Source organism: Mus pahari, chromosome 15 (genome assembly GCF_900095145.1).
Source record: "Mus pahari chromosome 15, PAHARI_EIJ_v1.1, whole genome shotgun sequence".
Classification (NCBI taxonomy): Eukaryota; Metazoa; Chordata; class Mammalia; order Rodentia; family Muridae; genus Mus; species Mus pahari.
Window position 1 is genome coordinate 30,906,132 of NC_034604.1, and position 19,507 is coordinate 30,925,638.

At 47.6% G+C, this 19,507-nt stretch overlaps 1 protein-coding gene across 2 annotated transcripts in view; it reads left to right on the plus strand.

The window, feature by feature from the left end:
• The first annotated feature begins 16,822 nt into the window (after nt 1-16,822).
• The window catches only part of Ube2d2 (ubiquitin conjugating enzyme E2 D2), a 30,681-nt gene continuing 27,996 nt past the window's right edge, over nt 16,823-19,507 (plus strand). For both annotated transcript variants that reach the window (XM_021214239.2, XM_029546943.1), the window contains exon 1: nt 16,823-16,914. In XM_021214239.2, coding sequence (XP_021069898.1) covers nt 16,891-16,914 — 24 coding nt within the window. In that variant the 5' untranslated portion in view covers nt 16,823-16,890. The remainder of the gene's footprint in view (nt 16,915-19,507) is intronic.

Consider the following 19,507-nt stretch of genomic DNA (forward strand, 5'->3'; position numbering starts at 1 on the left):
CAGAGCCTAAGCAGCTCTCCCTGCAGAGGGAGGATTCCGGGGTGGAGTTCCATAGTAGGGCAAACACTCAGCATGCAGGAGCTCTCACCAAAGGAAGGGAGGGAGGAAAGATGAAGGGAGGGAGGGAGAGAGGAAGGGAGGGAGGGAAGGAGGATGAGGAGAGTGCACCGAAGGCAGAAACTTAACTTTCCACAGCCAGACTGCCTCAGACCTAGGACTGCCAGTCCTCTCTCCTTGAGCCATAGCAGCTGACTCCCTAAAACAGAAACACAGACAAAAGGCGCTCAGAGGAACAAGCAAGGCCCTTAGCCTATCAGACTGGAGATGCTTCCTGCGGTCTCTGGAGCTTACCAACCAAAAACCTATCATCTGTTCTAAACTCAGTGTGCACCCCAGCTCGACCCACCTACACCCCTTCCCCAGCCTCTCTGCTTTATGCACATCTCTCCAAGGGGGCAGACTGCCTTGCCCTCTGGGAACAAGGATTACTGGAAAGGGAAAGAGACTAAATGCCAAGTGCTTGGAAGAGCATTTGGGACATGATAAACATCTAATATGATCTGTAAGTACCCAGGACTTGAGAAACTGAAGTAAGAGAATTGCCATAAGCTCAAGGCCAGCCTGGGCTACACAGTGAGCTCCAGGATAGCCTGGGTTGGGCTACAGAGTGAGGACCTGTCTCAAAACATTAAAACGAGGGGTGGGGGAGGTCAAGGAGATAGCTCAGTTGGTAGAGTTCTCTCCTAGCATGCATGAAGCCCTGGCTTCCATAATCAAGTGTAGCAGTATACCACTATTATACCAGAGCTTGAGAAGTAGAGACAGGAGGACCAGAAGTTCAAGATCATCCTTGGCTTTAGAGTAAAATCAAGGCCAGCCTGGGCTACACAAGACCTTTCATTCAAAACATTAGAACCACCACCAGCACCACCAGCACCACCAGCACCGGCATTGCCTCTTGATGGCCCAATTCAAACCTTGCCCACAATCCTAAGGGGCAAGATCCTTAAGGCAGAGAGAGAGGAAGGCTCAGGACATAGCCTGTGTTATCTTCACACCACATATACCAGCTTGTTTCTTTTGGCATCAGTCCCATGGGCTGGACAGAGTCTGCCCCTTTCCTGTACCCATCTTCTGCTTTCTCCAGACTATAGAGTGAATGTTTATCTAAACTAGGCTTGGTTTTACTCTGAGAGATCAAAAGCCAGAGACGAGGTGCTGCTGGAGTGCAAAGACACTCTCTGCAGTTGCCCTGGATGATACTGGTGGGACTTAAAATCCCCAGCACAGGACTGGAGAGATGGCTCAGCGGTTAAGAGCACTGACTGAGTTCAAATCCCAGCAACCATCCGTAATGAGCTCTGACAAGACAGTTACAGTGTACTTACATATAATAATAAATAAATCTTTGGGGGAAAAAAAGCCTACCACAGGAGGATAAATCCTTTTTGAAAAAAAGATTTTTTTATTATATTTATATGAGTACACGTAGCTGTTTTTAGAGACACACCAGAAGAGGGCATCAGATCCCATTACAGATGGTTGTGAGCCACCATGTGGTGGCTGAGAGTTGAACTCAGGACCTTTGGAAGAACAGTCAGTGCTCTTAACCGCTGAGTCATCTCTCCAGCCAGAAGATAAATCCTTGATGCCATAGAGCAGAAGAGTGCTGAGTTGAGGGCCCAGGCTGTCTTCAGCATCCTTGGAACGAAGTGTGTCCCCAAACTAGACCTCTGTGAGTGATGGCTGAGGGGAACTACTATAGAGCCCATTACCCCGAATCTCTGCGTTTCTGTTCCCCTCACCCTTGATGCCAGGTCCTCATATGTATTGCCGTGAGCTTAAAATACACCCAGATAGTCAATCATTCCATCCTCAACAAGTATTTATTGAACCCCTTCTCTGCGGCAGGCACCTCACGCTGCGAACAAGACCATACCAGGTGCCACCATTAGGAGCGTACATTTCAGTTGGGCAGAGAAGAAGCTGAGAGGCAAAATTCCACCTCCTGATCTCTAGGGGCGAGAGCAGGATTTTGCTGACCTTTCAACTCAGTTTAAAAGAGCAGCCCCGCCCTTCTTCGGAAAAGGAAGCCTGGACAAGGGTGGGAGAGAGCTTTGGTGTTCCTGATCAGCTACAAGAGGGCCTGCACCATGGCAACATGGTGGTGAAAGGACGGCAGGTCTAATGCATTAGTTTCATCTATCACAGGAAAATTCCCAGAGCGTTGTTCCTAAGAAGAAAACGATCTCTCCTCCATGTGCTGGACAAGAAATAGTGAAGAGGACCGGGTGCTGGCTGTCGTAGCTGTTGGAATGAATTAGGAGAGGCAGTCAGAACAGAATAGTATAATTGGGCATGGAGGAGCAGGACACCTCCATCTCCAGTATGATGGTCTTGAGATGTAAGGGAGGGGATGCAACACAAGAATAGCGTGGTGAGTGGGATGGTGTGAGGAGGGTAAGAAGGGATCCACTGCGGAATCTGAGGGGTCTGACTAAGATCCATCACAGTGTCCTGGGCAGTTGCCAGAGGACACCGGACGATGACACTCCGACTTGTGATGTCCTATACTTGATGTGGTCAGAGTTCCCCCCAAAAGTCAGATAAACGGAGTCTCCAAAGGTGTTTATCCTTCCCTTTGCGCTTTGGTAAATCGTGATCAGGGCTCGCCTTCCCGGCATGCCTCATGGCAGTGACATCATCGGCTCTGCGCTGAGTCCTAGACTTCGCTAGATGGCGCTGTTCTCAGCCGAGAGCCATGGCGGTTGTAGCTTGTTGAGCTCCTGCTGGGACGATCACACCACACCACCTGGGGTGCGATCACTGCTGGCTGCTTTACGGCTCACGTCTCTACTTTTCCAGGCTTCCCTCGGGCCTCCAAGTCAGGAGACTGGGCTTCATGCCGCATCCTTGGGAGTTCTTATTCTCAAATGGACAAGCAGGCAGACAAGGACGTGGACTCTGTTGTCTTGTTTCAGAATAGTCTTGGAGGAGATTGTTTTTCAGTGCCTTAGTTTACCTTTAAATGAGATGGAAATAAAACTATCTTATGATATTCTTAACAGTGGTAGGTCGTGGAGCTGCCCCACGCAATGCAATGGCCTGAATTTCTCTCTCTCTCTCCCCCTCCCTCCCTCCCTCTCCCTCCCTCCCTCCCTCCTCCCCCCCCTCTCCCTGTGTGTTATGCTTGTGTACACTGCTTACCTGTTTGTGTACATATAGAAGCCAGAGGTCAACTTCAGGTGTCTTTTATTACTCTCCATCTTATTTAGTATGTGCACATGGACATTCAGTGGTTTCCCGAAGGTTACAGTTAGAACCTTGAGCCACTGACTTGAGTGCTGAGAAACAGTCTCCTTGAAATAGCAATGTTTCTTTTCTTTTCTTTTTTTTTTTTTTTTAAAGATTTATTTATTTATTATATGTAAGTACACTGTAGCTGTCTTCAGACACTCCAGAAGAGGGCGTCAGATCTTGTTACGGATGGTTGTGAGCCACCATGTGGTTGCTGGGATTTGAACTCCGGACCTTCGGAAGAGCAGTCGGGTGCTCTTACCCACTGAGCCATCTCTCCAGCCCATAGCAATGTTTCTTAACCACTGAACAATATCTCCTACTTCTCACCTTAACAGAGATGGAGATGATTCAGTTAACTCAAAACGTGGCATTGCTGCTGGCCTAAGGGGACATTCAGCCCTACTGGCATCTGCCTTTCTCTGCCCTGTTGCCCCAATATTACTGAGTCCTGGGGATCCAAACCCAGGTCCTCATGGCTGTTCAGCAAGCACTTTACCCCTGCTGGTCAATTCAGAGACCTCCACTCTAGGTGGGGTTGCTTAGTTTTGTTTTGTTTTGTGAAACAGGGTCTCACTGTGTAACTCTGGCTAGTCTGTAACTCAGAGACCCGCTGCCTGATTCTGATTCTGCCTCCCATGTGTAAGAATCAAAGGTGTGCTGTGCTGGCCACCCTGGTGATTCACTCTCACTCACTCTCTCTCTCTCTCTCTCTCTCTCTCTCTCTCTCTCTCTCTCTCTCTCTCTCTCTCTGTGTGTGTGTGTGTGTGTGTGTGTGTGTGTGTGTACAAATGTGCACACCACCCTTGGGCAGGATCGTAAGGATCTCTCTCATAAGGTATTGAACACCCTGAAGCTGAAGCCCAGGCTTCAGCTGCATCATCACGTCAGTCCTCTGGGAGAGAAATAAGTTCCGCTGAGACACCTCTCTAGCACCAAAGGCAAGATTTTTCTTTTTCTTTTAAAGATTTATTCATTTATTATATGTAAGTACAATGTAGCTGTCTTCGGACACTCCAGAAGAGGGAGTCAGATCTCCTTACAGATGGTTGGGTTGTGAGCTACTATGTGGTTGCTGGGATTTGAACTCAGGACCTTCAGAAGAGCAGTCGGGTGCTCTTACCTGCTGAGCCATCTCACCAGCCCCAGATTTTTCTTTTCTTTAAAGTTTATTTATTTTTATTTTGTATGTTTATGGGTGTTTTGCTTGTGTTCTTGTTGTATACTGGTTGACTGCCTGGTAATCTTGGAGGCCAGAAGACAGCATTAGAAGTCCCCTGGCACTAGAGTTACAGATGGCTGTGAGTCCAAGTAGGTGCTGGAGATTCATGAATGCTGGGTGTGGTGGTTTGAATATGCTTGACCCAGGGAGTGGCACTATTAGGAGGTATGGCCTTGTTGGAGGAAGTGTGTCACTTTGGGGGTGGGCTTTGAGACCCTCCTCCTAGCTGCCTAGAAGTCAGTTTTCTCCTGTTTGCCTTTGGAACAAGATGTAGAACTCTCAGCTTCCCCAGAGCCACGCCTGCCTGGACACGGCCATGCTTCCCACCACGATGATAATGGACTGAACCTCAGAATCTGTAAGCCTGCCCCAATTACATGTTGTCCTTTATATGAGTTGCCTTGGTCCTGGTGTCTCTTCACAACCATGGAAACCCTAAGATACTAACTAGTCAACCACTCTACCAACTGAGCTACATCCCCACCTCCCAAGCCAGAACCCCTAACATCACTGTCAGAAAGAATTTCAGAATGAGCTGCTGTGAATTAGTAGTGCAGTTTATAAGAAGAGACTGTTAATATAGATGCAGGCGTGGCCTTAATAGAAAGAGGGACGCCTGGGGAAAAGGATAAGGCACAGCATGGGTATAGCTTCTCAGGGGGAATCTTGCTTAAGTGGCTCACAGTGACCACATACATGCACAAGTCCTTCTCAGTATCTCAGTCCTTTCCCAGCAACACGTGAGCCACAGCCAGCCTTGGGCAGAGCAACGCCCCCAGATGGCCAGATAGAACCATATCTTATTTTTCCTTTCGCAGTCTAGCAGAGGGGGTAAGTAAACCTGAGAACAAGATGTGACTTTGTACCCATCCGGGCAGGACTAAAGATATTCTAAAGAGGCACTGGGGTTTCTTTGACTGTCAGATTGTTGAAACAATAGTCCCCAAGATATTGGAATTTGCCCTGGGATTTAAGGCTGGGAAGAGGAAATACAAACAGCTCTCTTGAAAGTTTGTGTTGGGGAGGAGATAAAACTAGTGGGAGAGGGGCAGTAAGGGTGCATGCCTTTAAATCCCAGCACTTGGGAGGCGGAGGCAGGGGGATCTCTGTGAGTTAAGAGATCAGCCTGGTCTACAGAGCAAGTTCCAGGACAGCCAAGACTGTAACAAAGAGAAACCCTATCTTGAAAAAGCAAGCAACCAAAAAAGAAAAAAAAAAAAGAAGAAAAAAAAAAAAAGAAAGAAAGAAAAAGCAAGCAACCAACTAACCAACCAAACAACCAACCAACCAAAAAGTCAATAGGAGGCAGAGCGGGATGAGTTAGCCATTCTGAGCCTAGGAAGGCTGGGGATAGAGAACTAGAAAATAACTCTGGGACCAGTCAGCCATGCAAGCAGGTTTCCCTGAGCGCTGACTGAAACTGGCACCAAAGGCATCCCAAGGGATTCATCATAGAATAGAGCCATGCTTGCCACCAGGAGTGAGGAGCTCAGTCTGTCTCCAGCCTTCCTCCCAGCACTGACTTTTAGGCCTGTATGCCATAATCTACTTTCGCTCTCACCAAGGACTGCGGAGATATAGGCCTTTTCTTTATTTCCAGTTATGGATAAGGAGACTGAGACAGAAGACACTTAGGTGATTTTGTCATAGTCAAATAGCTTGTAAACGGTGGGACCAAGCTCTGTTTGGTCCCGATCCCTACTTGTGAAATTGTCCTGATTGCCCCCCCCCCCAACTCTACTAGCCTGATGTGTTTGGGTCAGATGCAGACCCAGAACCTCTGGAAGGGAGAACTTAACAAAAGTGGACTTGAGTCTTCAGAACAGGCCAATTCTCTGGTCAGGACTAAGAAAGCGTTGCTGGAGCCCTTTCGCTGCAGCAGTGACCTCTGACCTTCAAGGAGTGAGAGCTAGCAGCAGAACCAGAGAGGATGAAGAGCTGGCCACAGTGAGAGGGACTAAGAAAACAGGTGGGGTGTCCTGAAGAGTGAGAGGAACAAGGGTTGACAATGAAAGGTTTTGCTGAGATAGAGGAAGAGCCCTGAAGGGCCGAGGGAACTGGGGTGCCTGGGGTGGGGGAGGTGTAGGTGGGAAGGAGAGTACACTGGAGCTGCTGGGCTGCTGGGTCCCTTGGAGCAGTTAAGGACCTGCAGGCTGCTTTCCTTTGTAACAGTATCTTCCAGCTCAAACTGCTAGGTTAGCCATTGTCTTCTCAAAGTGCTTAAAATGTAATGGGGAATGAGGTTAAAGCTAGGCCAGAGGACCCTTGTTAAACCCAGCCTCAGTGGGAGTGGAGGGATCAAAGAAGGCCCTGGAGGAGAAAGCCTTGAACAAACCTCCAGGAGGCCTTTGTGATGATTGTTAAGCCCCCAAAGAGGCCCCCTACTGGGGTACTCAAGCATCCCTTTCTAGACAAAGCCCGCCCGGTTCCTGCAGGGGGGAGGGGAGCCAGGTTAGGGGTAAAGGACCACTGCAAAGCCAGGCCAGGTGAAAATGTTACCTAGTTCTTTTCCCTATACCTGACCCGCCAGCATATAACACCAGAGGTTTCTGGATCCAGGGGGAAAAGAAACAACTACAAATACACTTAAAAATGACCTCGAACTGGGTCTTTTTTAATCCGCACTCAAGAGGCAGAGGCAGGCAGATCCCTGTGTGTTCAAGGCCAGCCTGGTCTACATACTGAGTTCCAAGCAACCTACATAGAGAGACCCTGCTTCAAACAAACAACAAATAATCAAAAACCAAACAGTGTAACAAAAGAAGTCCCTACACTACATAAATGTATGAACTGATGCCCCACTGAAAGGAGCAGAAGTTGATTTGCAAGAGAGATTTCTTGCCTAAACTGACAATGACCCCGGTGTGACTTGTACCGAGTCCCTGACTAGTCTTTTGTTGAAGTTCTATAAAAATAACATGAAGTATTATTCAACCAAAAAAGAAGAAACAAATCATGTCTTTTGAAGAATAGTTGATGGAACTGGAAGTCATTGTGTTAAAGAAAATAAGCGAAGAGAAAAGAAGTCTCGCTTTCTCTCAAATGTGGAGTCTCAAAAAATCTTGTTAAAGTAGACAGGAGGCTGTCAGAGTCAGGGAAGGACTCAGGCTGAGGAGAAGTGTAGGGTCATGTGGCTAAAGTGTGCTGTATGTTTGCACAGAAATTCGACAAAGCAAGGTATTGTTTTGTATAATATGTGCTAATAAAACATGAGAAGAGAGCTGGGTGTGGTGGCGCACGCCTTTAATCCCAGTACTTGGGAGGCAGAGGCAGGTGGATTTCTGAGTTCGAGGCCAGCCTGGTCTACAAAGTGAGTTCCAGGACAGCCAGGGATACACAGAGAAACCCTGTCTCGGAAAAAAAAAAAAAAAAAAATGAGAAGAGGAAGAGCAATAGCAACTCAACCACCACCCCCCTCCACCACAACCTGGGCTACAAAGGGGCTACTCAAGGGACCCTGTCTTCAGGGGAAGTGGGGAGGGGGGCAGACGACAGATAAGGTGGCAATCTCTCATAATTCCAGGAGGAGTGTCAGGAGTTTAAGGTGAATCTGGGCCATGCAGTGATGTTACAGTCGAATTGGAGGCCCACTAAAGGAGAGCTCTTTCCTCCTGGTCAAGAAATGGAATTCTTGGCTTTCGTGGAGACCCAACATTCCAGTTAGGCTAAATAATCACCTGCCTACGGGACACCCCTTGGGAAGATAGGTTTTCTCTAAGCCAGGCTAAAGAGATAGGAAGAATAATTACACTTTCCGGGAGGTAGTGCACATTCCCTTCCCAGAAAGCACAGCCCTAAGGAGGTCATCTGCAGAGCCACAGACGCGCAGGTGTCTCTTCTTGAAGCAGTCTGTCCCTGTCACTGGCTTTGCTGTTCTCCACAGTTCCCCTTGTCCTGCAGCTGACGTCAGAGCTGCCTTAACCCACTGCCACAGATTTCTCTTTCCCTTTAACCTTCCCCTGGCATCTGCTGGAGTTTACACCCTGCCTGCCCTGGGGGTTGTTTTAAATTCTAATAAGATAAATTGTTCTCAAACTTTCTTCTGTGACCCTTATTAAATCATTTCATAAATGAGAGCGGAGAGACGGCTCAGTACCCTGGTGCTTGCTCTCACAGAGGACTGGGTTCGATTCTCAGAGCAGCTCATAATCACCCATAACTCCAGTTCCAGGGGATCTGATGCCTTCACACATACAAGCAGACAAAACACCAATGCACACATAAATAAAAATAAATAAATAATTCTATATATTTTTTGTTTTTGTTTTAAAGATTTATTATAATTTTTTATTTCATGTATTTGGGTACACTGTCACTCTCTTCAGACACACCAGAAGGGTGTGGTGGCACATGCACTTGGGAGGCAGAGGCAGGCAAATTTTTGAGTTCAGGGTCAGTCTGGTCTACAGAGTGAGTTCCAGGACAGCCATTGCTACACAGAGAAACCCTGTCTTGAAAAAACAAAAACAAAAAACAACAAAAACAACAACAACAAAAAAAAACCAACAACAGACACACCAGAAGAGGGTATCGGATCCCATTACAGATGGTCGTGAGCCACCGTGTGATTGCTGGGAATTAAACTCGGGTTAACTGCTGAGCCAGCTCTCCAGTTCCAATAAATCATTTTAAAAAGAAGAACAGGGCTGTGGCTATTGTTCAGTGGGTAAGAGGACTTGCTCTAGGAGTCTGTGAGGATTTGAGTTCAGAGCCTCAGAACCCATGTAAAGTTTGGGCATGAAGCTGGAGAGATGGCTCAGTGATTAAGAGCACTTGTTGTTTGGGCAGAGAGCTTAGGTTCAGTTCCCAGCCCCCACTCAGTGGCTCACAACATCTGTAACTCCAGGTCCAGGCACTGACACCCGCTTCTGGCCTCTGGGCATCAGGGACATAGTGGTACACAGACAGACATGCAAGGGAAAGTACCAATACACCTAAAATTAAAAAAAAAAAAAAAAAAAGCTGGGCGTGGTGGCGCACGCCTTTAATCCCAGTACTTGGGAGGCAGAGGCAGGCAGATTTCTGAGTTTGAGGCCAGCCTGGTCTACAAAGTGAGTTCCAGCACAGCCAGGGCAATGCAGAGAAACTCTGTCTCAAAAAAACAACAACAAAAACAAAAACAAAAACAAAACTAAACTAAACAAAAAAAAAATAAAACTTTATAAAGAGAGACTTATAAAAGTATAGTATGGGCACTTTGGCCTGTAACCCCAGTAATGGGCAAGCTAATTCCTTGGGCTTTGTCTAGCCAGTCAAAATATGGGGAGCAGCAGTTTCATTGAGAGGCTTTGTCACAACAAAGTAAGGTACATAGTGATATCTGACTTTCTCTTCTGGCCTTTGTATACACATACACACCACATACACATATACACAAATCACATACATACCACAAGCCACATACACACCACATATCACACATACAAACCACACACACACACACACACACACACACACACACAATTTTTGTTTTGTTATTTTTTGAGACAGGGTTTCTCTGTGTAGCCCTGGCTGTCCTGGAATCCACTCTATAGACCAGATTGGCCTCGGAACTCAGAAATTCGCCTGCCTCTACCTCCAAAGTGCTGGGATTAAAGGCGTGTGCCACCATGTCCGGACACACACACACACACACACACACACACACACACTTAAAGATAAAAATAAGCCAGACATGGTAGCACATGCTTTTTATTCCTAGCACTTGGGAGGTAGAGGCAGTCGGATCTTGAGTTCGAGGCCAGCCTGGTCTACAGAGTAAATTCCAGGAGAGCCAGGATTACACAGAGAAACCCTGTCTTGAAAAATAAAAGAAGAGCCTGGCGTGGTGGCACATGCCTTTAATCCCAGCACTTGGGAGGCAGAGGCAGGCGGATTTCTGAGTTCAAGGCCAGCCTGGTCTACAAAGTGAGCTCCAGGTCAGCCAGAGCTATACAGAGAAACCCTGTCTTGAACCCCACCCCCACCCCCCCAAAAAAAAGAAAAATAAAAAAAAACAAGAACAAAACAAAACTTAAAAAAGAAAAAAAGAATAGTTGGGTTTGGTGGCATATACTTTTAGTTCCAGCATTCTGCGTTTGAGGCCAGCTTAGTTGTCATAGGCAGTTCCAGGACAGCCAGGGGGCTACAGAGTGAGACCATGTTTCAAGAATAAAAATAAATACATAAGTAAAACAAGGGCTAGAGAAATGGCTTCCCAGTTAAAAATACTGGGTGCTCTTCCAGAGGAGTCAGGCCATGTCCCAGGACCCACATGGCAACTGACAACCACTGGAACTCCAATTCCAGGGGATCAGACACTATTCTGGCCTCCTTGGGCATTATGCGCACTCATGGTGCACAGACAGACATTCAGGCAAACATCCATACACATAAAATAAAATAAAATAATTTTAAAAAATCAACTGGGTGAAAAAAAAATTAGCTGGGTGTGGTGGCTTATGCTTTAATTCCAGCACTGGGAGGCAGAAACAGCTGCATCTCTGGCCGTTTGAAGCCAGCCTGGTCTATGTAGCGAGTACTAAGACAGCCAGGTCTATGTAGAGAGAGCCTGTCTCAAGCAACAACAATAAAAATTTAACTATAATTAATTAATTAATTAAATTAGATAAGATATGTGTACATCAGATATGTAATATATTAAAAATTAAATTAAAAAAAGTCAAACTAGGCCAGAGGTAGAGCGGCAAGATGGCCGAGCAGAAAGAACATGTGCTGCCCAAGCCTGCTGACCTGAGCTGAATCACGGGGCCCTGACTCCCTGTGAAGGTGGAAGGAGATGATAATTTCTCTCCTGATAGCCACAGATATCTAACACAATAACACAGTGGGGGTGGGCAGGGCTCAGGAACACCTCAGCCCAGGGGCTAACACCCAGCACTATGAGAAACTGGGTAAGGTGGGAGCTGTCTGTGTCTGCCTGTCTTCTCAGGGCGTGGAGTTAGAGGCAGGAGGATCACAAGGTCTTCCTGCACAGAGAGTGTGAGGTCACCCTGATCTGCCTAAGACCTTGTCTCAAAAGAAAGAAACAAAAAAAGAGCACAAGGTCACCATATTCACCACACTGAATCCAAGGTCATCAAGTAGTGATGACTAGCTTGTCACTAGCCACTGATAGAATGAGAAACTCGTGCATAGCACTTCCAAAGCCTTCCCAGAAAGGGTGGAGCATTGCCTGTTTCCAACAAGAATACTGAAGAGTGTTGCTGAGCCTGTGGGAAGAGATTCCTCCACTTCTGACGTCCTCCCACCGACTCAGCATCCTTCACAGGAGGAAGAGAACTGTCTGCTCAGAGGAGAGGAGACAGCCCGGAGAACCTGCAGATCACCTCAGCATCCCAGCACCCGGCCTTACAGTGCTCCCTTGTAGGCAAAGCGTTGCTTGGATCACCCGTTTACAATTCTGCTTCTTTCCTTCCCATCTTTCCCTTTCTGCACTGAGGACCAAACTCAGATCCTGGTATATACAAGGCAGCACTGTACTGTATGGTCCCTGCTGTATCTCCACATTTTGGTGTTGGGGATGGAACTGAGGGCCCTGGGCATGCTAGGCAGGCATTTACCAATGGAGCCACATTCTGGGCTCTAGTTTGTTTTAGAGACAAGCTATGGGCTCAGGCTTGTCAGGAATTATGTAGCCCAGGCACGCTCCTGACATCTAGAAACTCCTGCCTCACTCAGTCTCTCTTGTGTTATTGCAGTTACAGGTGTGAGCCAGCATACACACACACACACACACACACACACACATACACACACACACTGTCCCAGACCAGGCTAGCCTCGAATCTACAGAGCACCGGCACTAGCTCTTTCTTCAGACTAGAATTATTTTTTTGTTTTGTTTTGTTTTGTTTTCTCTGTATAGTCCTGGTTGTCCTGGAACTCACTTTGTAGACCAGGCTGGCCTCAAACTCAGAAATCTGCCTGCCTCTGCCTCCCAAGTGCTGGGATTAAAGGCCTGCACTGCCATGCCCAGGGCCATACCTGAAAAAAAAAAAAAATATATATATATATATATATACACACACACATATATGGCCTTAAATCTTTCTATTTCTTTTCTTTTATGTGTATGATGTTTTGCCTGCATGGATGTCTGCATACCACATGCATGTCTATTGCCTATGGAGGTCAGAAGTGTGTCAGATGCCCTAGAACTGGAGTTGCTGATGTGTGGGTGCTGGGACTTGAATCCAGGTCCTCTGCAGGAATGAGTGCTTTTAACCACGGAAGCATTTCTGCAGCCCCTCCTGGTCCCTTGCTTCCTCCACTAGTGTGTCAGGATTATAGGTATATACTATACCTGGCCTCCGTTTCCCTTTGTACTCACTACCAATGCCTGGCACTTTATTAAAAAGAAGAAGAAGAAGAAGAAGAAGAAGAAGAAGAAGAAGAAGAAGAAGAAGAAGAAGAAGAAGAAGAAGAAGAAGAAGAAGAAGAAGAAGAAGAAAAGAAAGAGGGGCTGGAGAGATGGCTCAGCGGTTAAGAGCACTGACTGCTCTTCTGAAGGTCCTGAGTTCAAATCCCAGCAACCACATGGTGGCTCACAACCATCCTCAATGAGATCTGACGCCTTCTTGAGTGTCTGAAGACAGCTACAGTGTACTTACATATAATAAATAAATAAATCTTAAAAAACGAAAGAAAGAAAGAGAGAAAAGAAAATAAAACCAGGTATAACCATTCTGACAGGAATGAAATGGTCCAAAGAGATATGTGCAATTGTCCCTCTGGCTACCAGGCTCCTAAAACAAGGCAAAGCACCTTTAACCCCAGCATTTGGGAGGCAGTGGCAGTCAGAGCTCTGAGTGTTTAAGGCCAGCCTTATAAGGTCCAGGCTAGCCAGAGGTATATGGTGAGATCCTGTCTCAAAAAAAGACAAGAAAAGAAACAGGAAAAAACATTCCTGCCTGCTCCCCAAACTCTTCCCAGACTCACTCTCCTTTCCCCCTCCATCCAATTTTCTGTCTTTTTCCATCCCATCAAAACGAATTTGAACCGCCCAAATATCCTTGGATGTGTGATGTCATCTTCCACTGGAGAGTGGCTGGCTTACCAGTGGCTACCACCTCCTATCAGCTAACCATTGTCAATAGCTCCACAGCTAAGGGTGGAATTTAGTGGCCTAGTCCTCCCTGTGCTGGGATGTGACCTGTTTGGGCTTGCCCAGGTATTGCAGATGCTGTCCTAGACACTATGAGATCATATGTGCAGCTCCTGTGGTATCCAGAAGACACTGTTCTCTCTGTAGTCATCCTCTGCCCCTGCCTCTTACACTTTTCTGCCTCCTCTTCTGTAATGATCCCTGAGCCTTGGGAGGAGGGGATGGTGGTGTGTATGTTTCATTTTGGGCTGAGCACTCCTAAGTCTCTTATTTTCTGTACCTTGGCCAGTTGTGGGTCTCTGCGTTAATTAGTTAATTACCATCTTCAATAGAAGCTTCTCTGATGAGAGTTGAGAGATGCATTAACTTATGGGAATAACCTAATCCATGGGTAGTTAGATTAATACTAGGTACTTAAGATAAAATGGGTATTTTGCTACTATATTGTAGCAAAATAATAGTAGTAGCTTTTTCCCTCGGGCCTAGACTAGGGTGTGGGACAAAGGTGACAGCACATACCTGGAGTTCAGTGGGTAGAGACAGGATAATAAAGAATTCAAGGGGCTGGAGAGATGGCTCAGTGGTTAAGAGCACTGACTGCTCTTCCAAAGGTCCTGAGTTCAAGTCCTAGCAACTACATGGTGGCTCATAACCATCTGTAATGAGATCCAATGCCCTCTTCTCACTACAGTGTACTCATATACATAAAAAAAAATCTTTAAAAAAAACGAATTCAAGGGCACTCCCAGGTACATCGTTTAAAGCTAGACTGAGACCCTGATTAAATGTCATTTAGCAATTTCCTCTGAAGTTCATTAAGATCTAGGGAATTCTTAGGAGGCACATTAAGACTCAGGGAATTCTAAAGGAAAGTGCTTTAAAGCTCAGGAAGCAGCCATTTGTGGTGGTGCACACCTGTAATTCAGCACTCAGGAAGCAGAGGCAGGCAGATCTTTTGTGAGTCAGCCTGGACTACATAGCAAGTTCTAAAATAGCCAGGGCTACACAGTGAGGCCTTGCCTTCAATCCACACAGCCAAAACCAAACCAAACCAAAACCCAAAAAACCAAAAAGACTAAAAGACTTGGAGAGTAGACAACCCAAGACTCTTAGGAAGTCCCTGAAATTGACCAGATACACATGGCTGCCCCCCCCCCCCCCCCGTAATGTTACATCATGATTCAGAGGAAACAGACCAGCTGAGCTGCTTGGAAGAGGGACACCACCAGCCAAGATACCTATAAGAAGCAAAGACCAGGGAACTTCCTCAGAGAGATTCTTGCTTGTGAAGCTGCCTGCAAGTCATACAGTGAGCTCCGGGGCTCCAGAGCTGCCACTTCTGGGGTGAGTCACCTCTGCTCCTGCGAGTGACCCCTCACCGGTACCCTTATAAGTAACCCCAAGGATATGCATTGGTTCACCATGTTGGATTTTGTTAGTATCCTTATGTTGGTCTGTAGTCAGTTCCTTATCTAAAGTGAATTGAATGTCCATTAGACGTCTCCTACCACACACCCTTATTTTTAATGATAAAGCTGGAAACTGCATACCCCCCCCTTTTTTTTTGTATCCAGCCTTTGAAAACAACTATTTTATTTTTATTTTAGCAGCTCTCTGGGTAAAGGGTATGTGCAGTACAGCAGCCAAAGGTGCTGGGTCCCCAAAGCTGGAGTCCCAGGGAATTGTGAGTCTCTCCAGCACCTAGAAACAGCTCTTTAAATGTTTCCCCAAATGGGATCAGTAAAATACATGTTATTTTCTTTTTTTTTGAACTTACATTTGTGTGGGTAAGTATGTGCCCGTGTGTATACCTGTGCTTGGGTGTGGAGGTCACAGGATAACTTGGAATAGGTTCTCTCCTTTCCTCAAGTCGGTCTCAGGGATCCAACTCAGGTCATCAGGCATGGCAGCAAGCACCAGAGCCATTGGCAGCTCCTACATTGCCCTTTAAATACAAGAATGTTACCATTAAGAAAAATAATTAAAAATCTGACCTGAAGGCATTGTTGTGCTTCCTTTCATGACATTTCAGAAAGACCTGGGCATACAGAATGCTCCTCCTCATACAGGTCCTCTAACGTTCAGATTCTGTGTGACTGGCAGAGTTTTTTTGTCTCTGGGGTCCACCCTTCTCTGTAAGGAGAGGTGATCAACCTTGCCACTTGCTATGAAACCGTGCCAAAAATCCTTCCCATATTTTCTCATCCTACACGGCACATTCCCTTATGCTAACAAGCCAGTGGCTCCGGATGGAACCCTCCAGTCCTGTCCAGCTGAGGTCTTGGTTGGGACCAGCAGCCTCAGGGCTCCCAGGCCAAGGGAGCTCTAGGACCCTCTGTTTTTGGGTGGTGGTGAGGAGTTGTGGGACCTTGGAAAAGTCCCTTTCTTTTTCATGGAAAGTGACGGTCGGATTGGTTACTTTCTAGTCTGAGGGTGATTACAAGATATGGAAAGCCGATGCCTTTAAGCATCTATTGATCTTCGAAGATGCACGCAGGCAGGGTACCAGAGGCCGATCTCAGACCTTGGCGTGGGAGGGGGGGGTGAGAGGAGGGGGAGCATCTAGAACCCGCGCCTGAGCTCTCGCGAGATTTCTTCCCACTGCCTCGCGACGTCATCCCCTCTGCGGCTGTGCCTGCGCCGGCGCCTGCGCCGGCGCGTAGGGTGCTCGCAGGGGCGGCCCGTATCCCTCCGCCGCCGGCGCGGCCCGGCCCTCCCTCCCAGGCCCGCCAATCCCGGAGCCTCCCGACCTGCCCCTCGGCCTGGACCCACCCCGCGCTCCGGCGGCCCCACCCCGGCGGCGCCGCCCGCCCGCGCGTCCCTTAGTCCACCTGCACCAGGCAGGCGAGCAGGCTCCCCCCCCCCCCCCCCCCGGCTCCGCGACCGTGAGGCGCTGGGCGAGCCCGGAGCTTGAGGGCTCTTCCTCCCAGGCGGAGGGATCCACGGCGGCCGAGGAGGCGGCGCTGAGCCTACGAGGAAGAGNCAGCTANGGCGGCGGCGGCTGTGGCAGCAGCGCATAAAGGAGCCGCCGCCGGGTGATGCGGTGACCGCTGCGGCAGGCCCAGAAGCTGAGTGGGGCCTCGGCCTCAGCTCGTCGGATCCACGCTCCCGGGATCTCCCGGTCGCCTCCGGTCGCCTCGCGACCGCTCGGGCGGTCTCAGGCCCCCCCTCGCCCCTTCCCCGTCCCCCCCCCCCCCCTCGCCCCTTCCCCGTCCCTCCCCCGTCCCCGTCCCCGTCCCGGGGGCCGTCGCCACCGTTTCCCACCATGGCTCTGAAGAGAATCCACAAGGTAAGCGACCGGGGGGCTTTGCGGTGGGCATGGGCCGCTGGGCGGGCCCGCTGAATAGGCTGCGGCCTGCACTTCCCGCGGTCGCCTCCGCTGGGCTCGCGGGTTCCTTCTGCCGGCGCCGGCCCCAGGGGGGCGGCCTTCACACCCCACTCCCAGAGATGGCGCCCGGGAAGGCCCGGGCGCGGGGCCCTGGCTTAGGCCGAAGTTGCTCTTGTCCTCGCAGGCTTTAATCCCCGACGCCCTTCCAGGCCTCCCTCCAGCCTGAGACTTGATGCTCTCTAGGGCTATTGTCCGGCCGAGAAAGGGACTTGGGGCGGCGCAGGGGGGCTAGGGGGTAGGGGTGGGGCGGCTGGTAGTTGGGTGGCCCTGTGATCCGAGGTATATCGGCTGCTCGCCCAGTCTGTCCCCCTACTCTGGCGCCCTTCACCGAGCTGCCTGAAATCGAGGACATAGTTAGGCCTACCAGAGGGTCCATTTATTTGCTCGCTCCACGACTGTTTTTCTGGAGTTTACTTAACTCTGGGGCACCTAACAGCTCCCGAAAGGCCGCCTTAACTGGTCTAGAAAGTGGACTTGAAAGTCAGAGGTAAGAAAATGCCACTCCGGAGGGAGGAGGGAATTAAGTGGAGAAGCGTTTTATTCCTTGGGGTTGCTGTATGTCGTCAGAAACTAACCCTACAGTTTTGCAGGATTGGATCTAGTGGAACAACTGGTAGAGAGTAGAAGCCATTCAGTTCAGAAAACCGAACGTTGAAAACCGCCGGAGAAATTCCTTTCACAGACTTCTTCTAAAATGATTTTAACGCTGAAATTATATGCTATGTTTGCGAAGACTTCCAATTTAGAAGGGATTTTACTCTATTTTTGGTTAGGAATAACTTCTTAATTCTTTTAAATGAAAAGTTATCCACTTATTTAATGATAGATTTAATACTATGGAGAACATTGGCTTTGATTAAAATTTAGCCCCTCGCCCCCCAAATATTAACTTCATAGTATCACTTACTCTTTTTCCCTCTTAGACATAGGAAATTACCCACTGGTGAGTTTTTTGTTTTTTTTTGTTTTTTTTTTTTTTGTGGTTTATTTGGCTCTTCAGATGAGCTATATTAATTTGTATTAGTAAGTGGCAGGACCTGGGATAACCCATAAGGACCGATGGGATAGGAATACAAAAGAATGGAGGTTGGATCACAGTTCAGCAATTGGACCTCATTTATTCTTTATTCAAGACTTTGTGGAATTAATTCCATTTCTTACTGTGAGTTAGCATCTTACCAAATTTTGTTTTCTTTCATTTCTTAGAACTCAGAGGGTGAACTTTAGGTAGTAAATCTTGTGCTAAAATGAAGCAGGGTCTTTGCTCAAAGAAGTTTGATCAAAAGAAAAACTGTAAGGGATAAGAACAAAGTGAGAAATAAACATCCAAGTAACATGTATATGTATTTCTAAGACTTTAGTAGTCTTTATGGAGTGTAATGGGAAGTTATCAATTTGAAATGGTGTTGAGTTAGACCTATAAAGATTGCCCCCCCAAGCTGGGAAAGGGGAGTTTGGTTTGTGAGCTTTTGTAGTTTTGTTTTTTGTTGTTTTTGGTGGAATCTCACTACTCACTAGCTCTGGCTGGCTTGGAACTTTTAACTATGGGGTCCACCAGGCCGGCCTCAACTCCATGACCCACTTGCCTCTGCCTTTGGAGGGCTGAGATAAAACCATCAAGTTAATAGCTTTCAGTGTTTGTGTTAATATCTGCGATACAGACTTCTTCAGCGAGGGAGATGACAAAACATACATTTAAATAACACTTTGACTATTTAGAATAACACTTTGCCCGCCCAATATAGCTCCTGTTGTTGTGGGTTTTGTTTTCTCTGTGTAACAGCTCTGCCTGTGTGCCACTCTCAGAGCTGCCTGCCCCTCTGCCTTCGCAGCGCCAGGAGTAAATGTGTGTGCCACCACAGCTTGCTCCTGTTGCTGTTTTTGAGTTAGGCTGTCACTGCTGGTGTTAATCCTGAGTGCTGGGATTCAGGCATGTACTACCACACCTGCCTTTTCACTAAACCTTTTTATTTGGTACTAGGGATTGAGCCCAAGATCTTCTGCATGCTAAGGCAAACACTCTAGTACATTCTCAGTTCTTACAAATATTTTTTTAAAACCAGGTTTAGAAATGTTCATTTGACCTTAAAATTGTGTGTGTTTGTGTGTGTTTCAACCACAGCCCTCATGGGAGTGTGAAGATAACTTGTAAAGTCTATTCTCTCCTTTTCCATGGGTCCTAGGGATTGAACTTGGGTTATCAGGTTTGCCTTTACCAACTGAGCCATCTATGTGATCCAAATGTTTAATTAGATTTTCTTTGATTTGTGCATTTCACTTTTAGGACTGTTTTGCCTTTATACATGCATGTATATGCTCATTGTATATGCCTGTTGTGAGCCGCAGTATGGGAAGCTGGGAATCCAACCTGGGTCATCAGCAAGAGCAACAAATGTTTTTTTTTTTTTTTTTTTTTTTTTTTGGTTTTTCGAGACAGGGTTTCTCTGTATAGCTCTGGCTGTCCTGGTACTCACTTGGTAGACCAGGCTGGCCT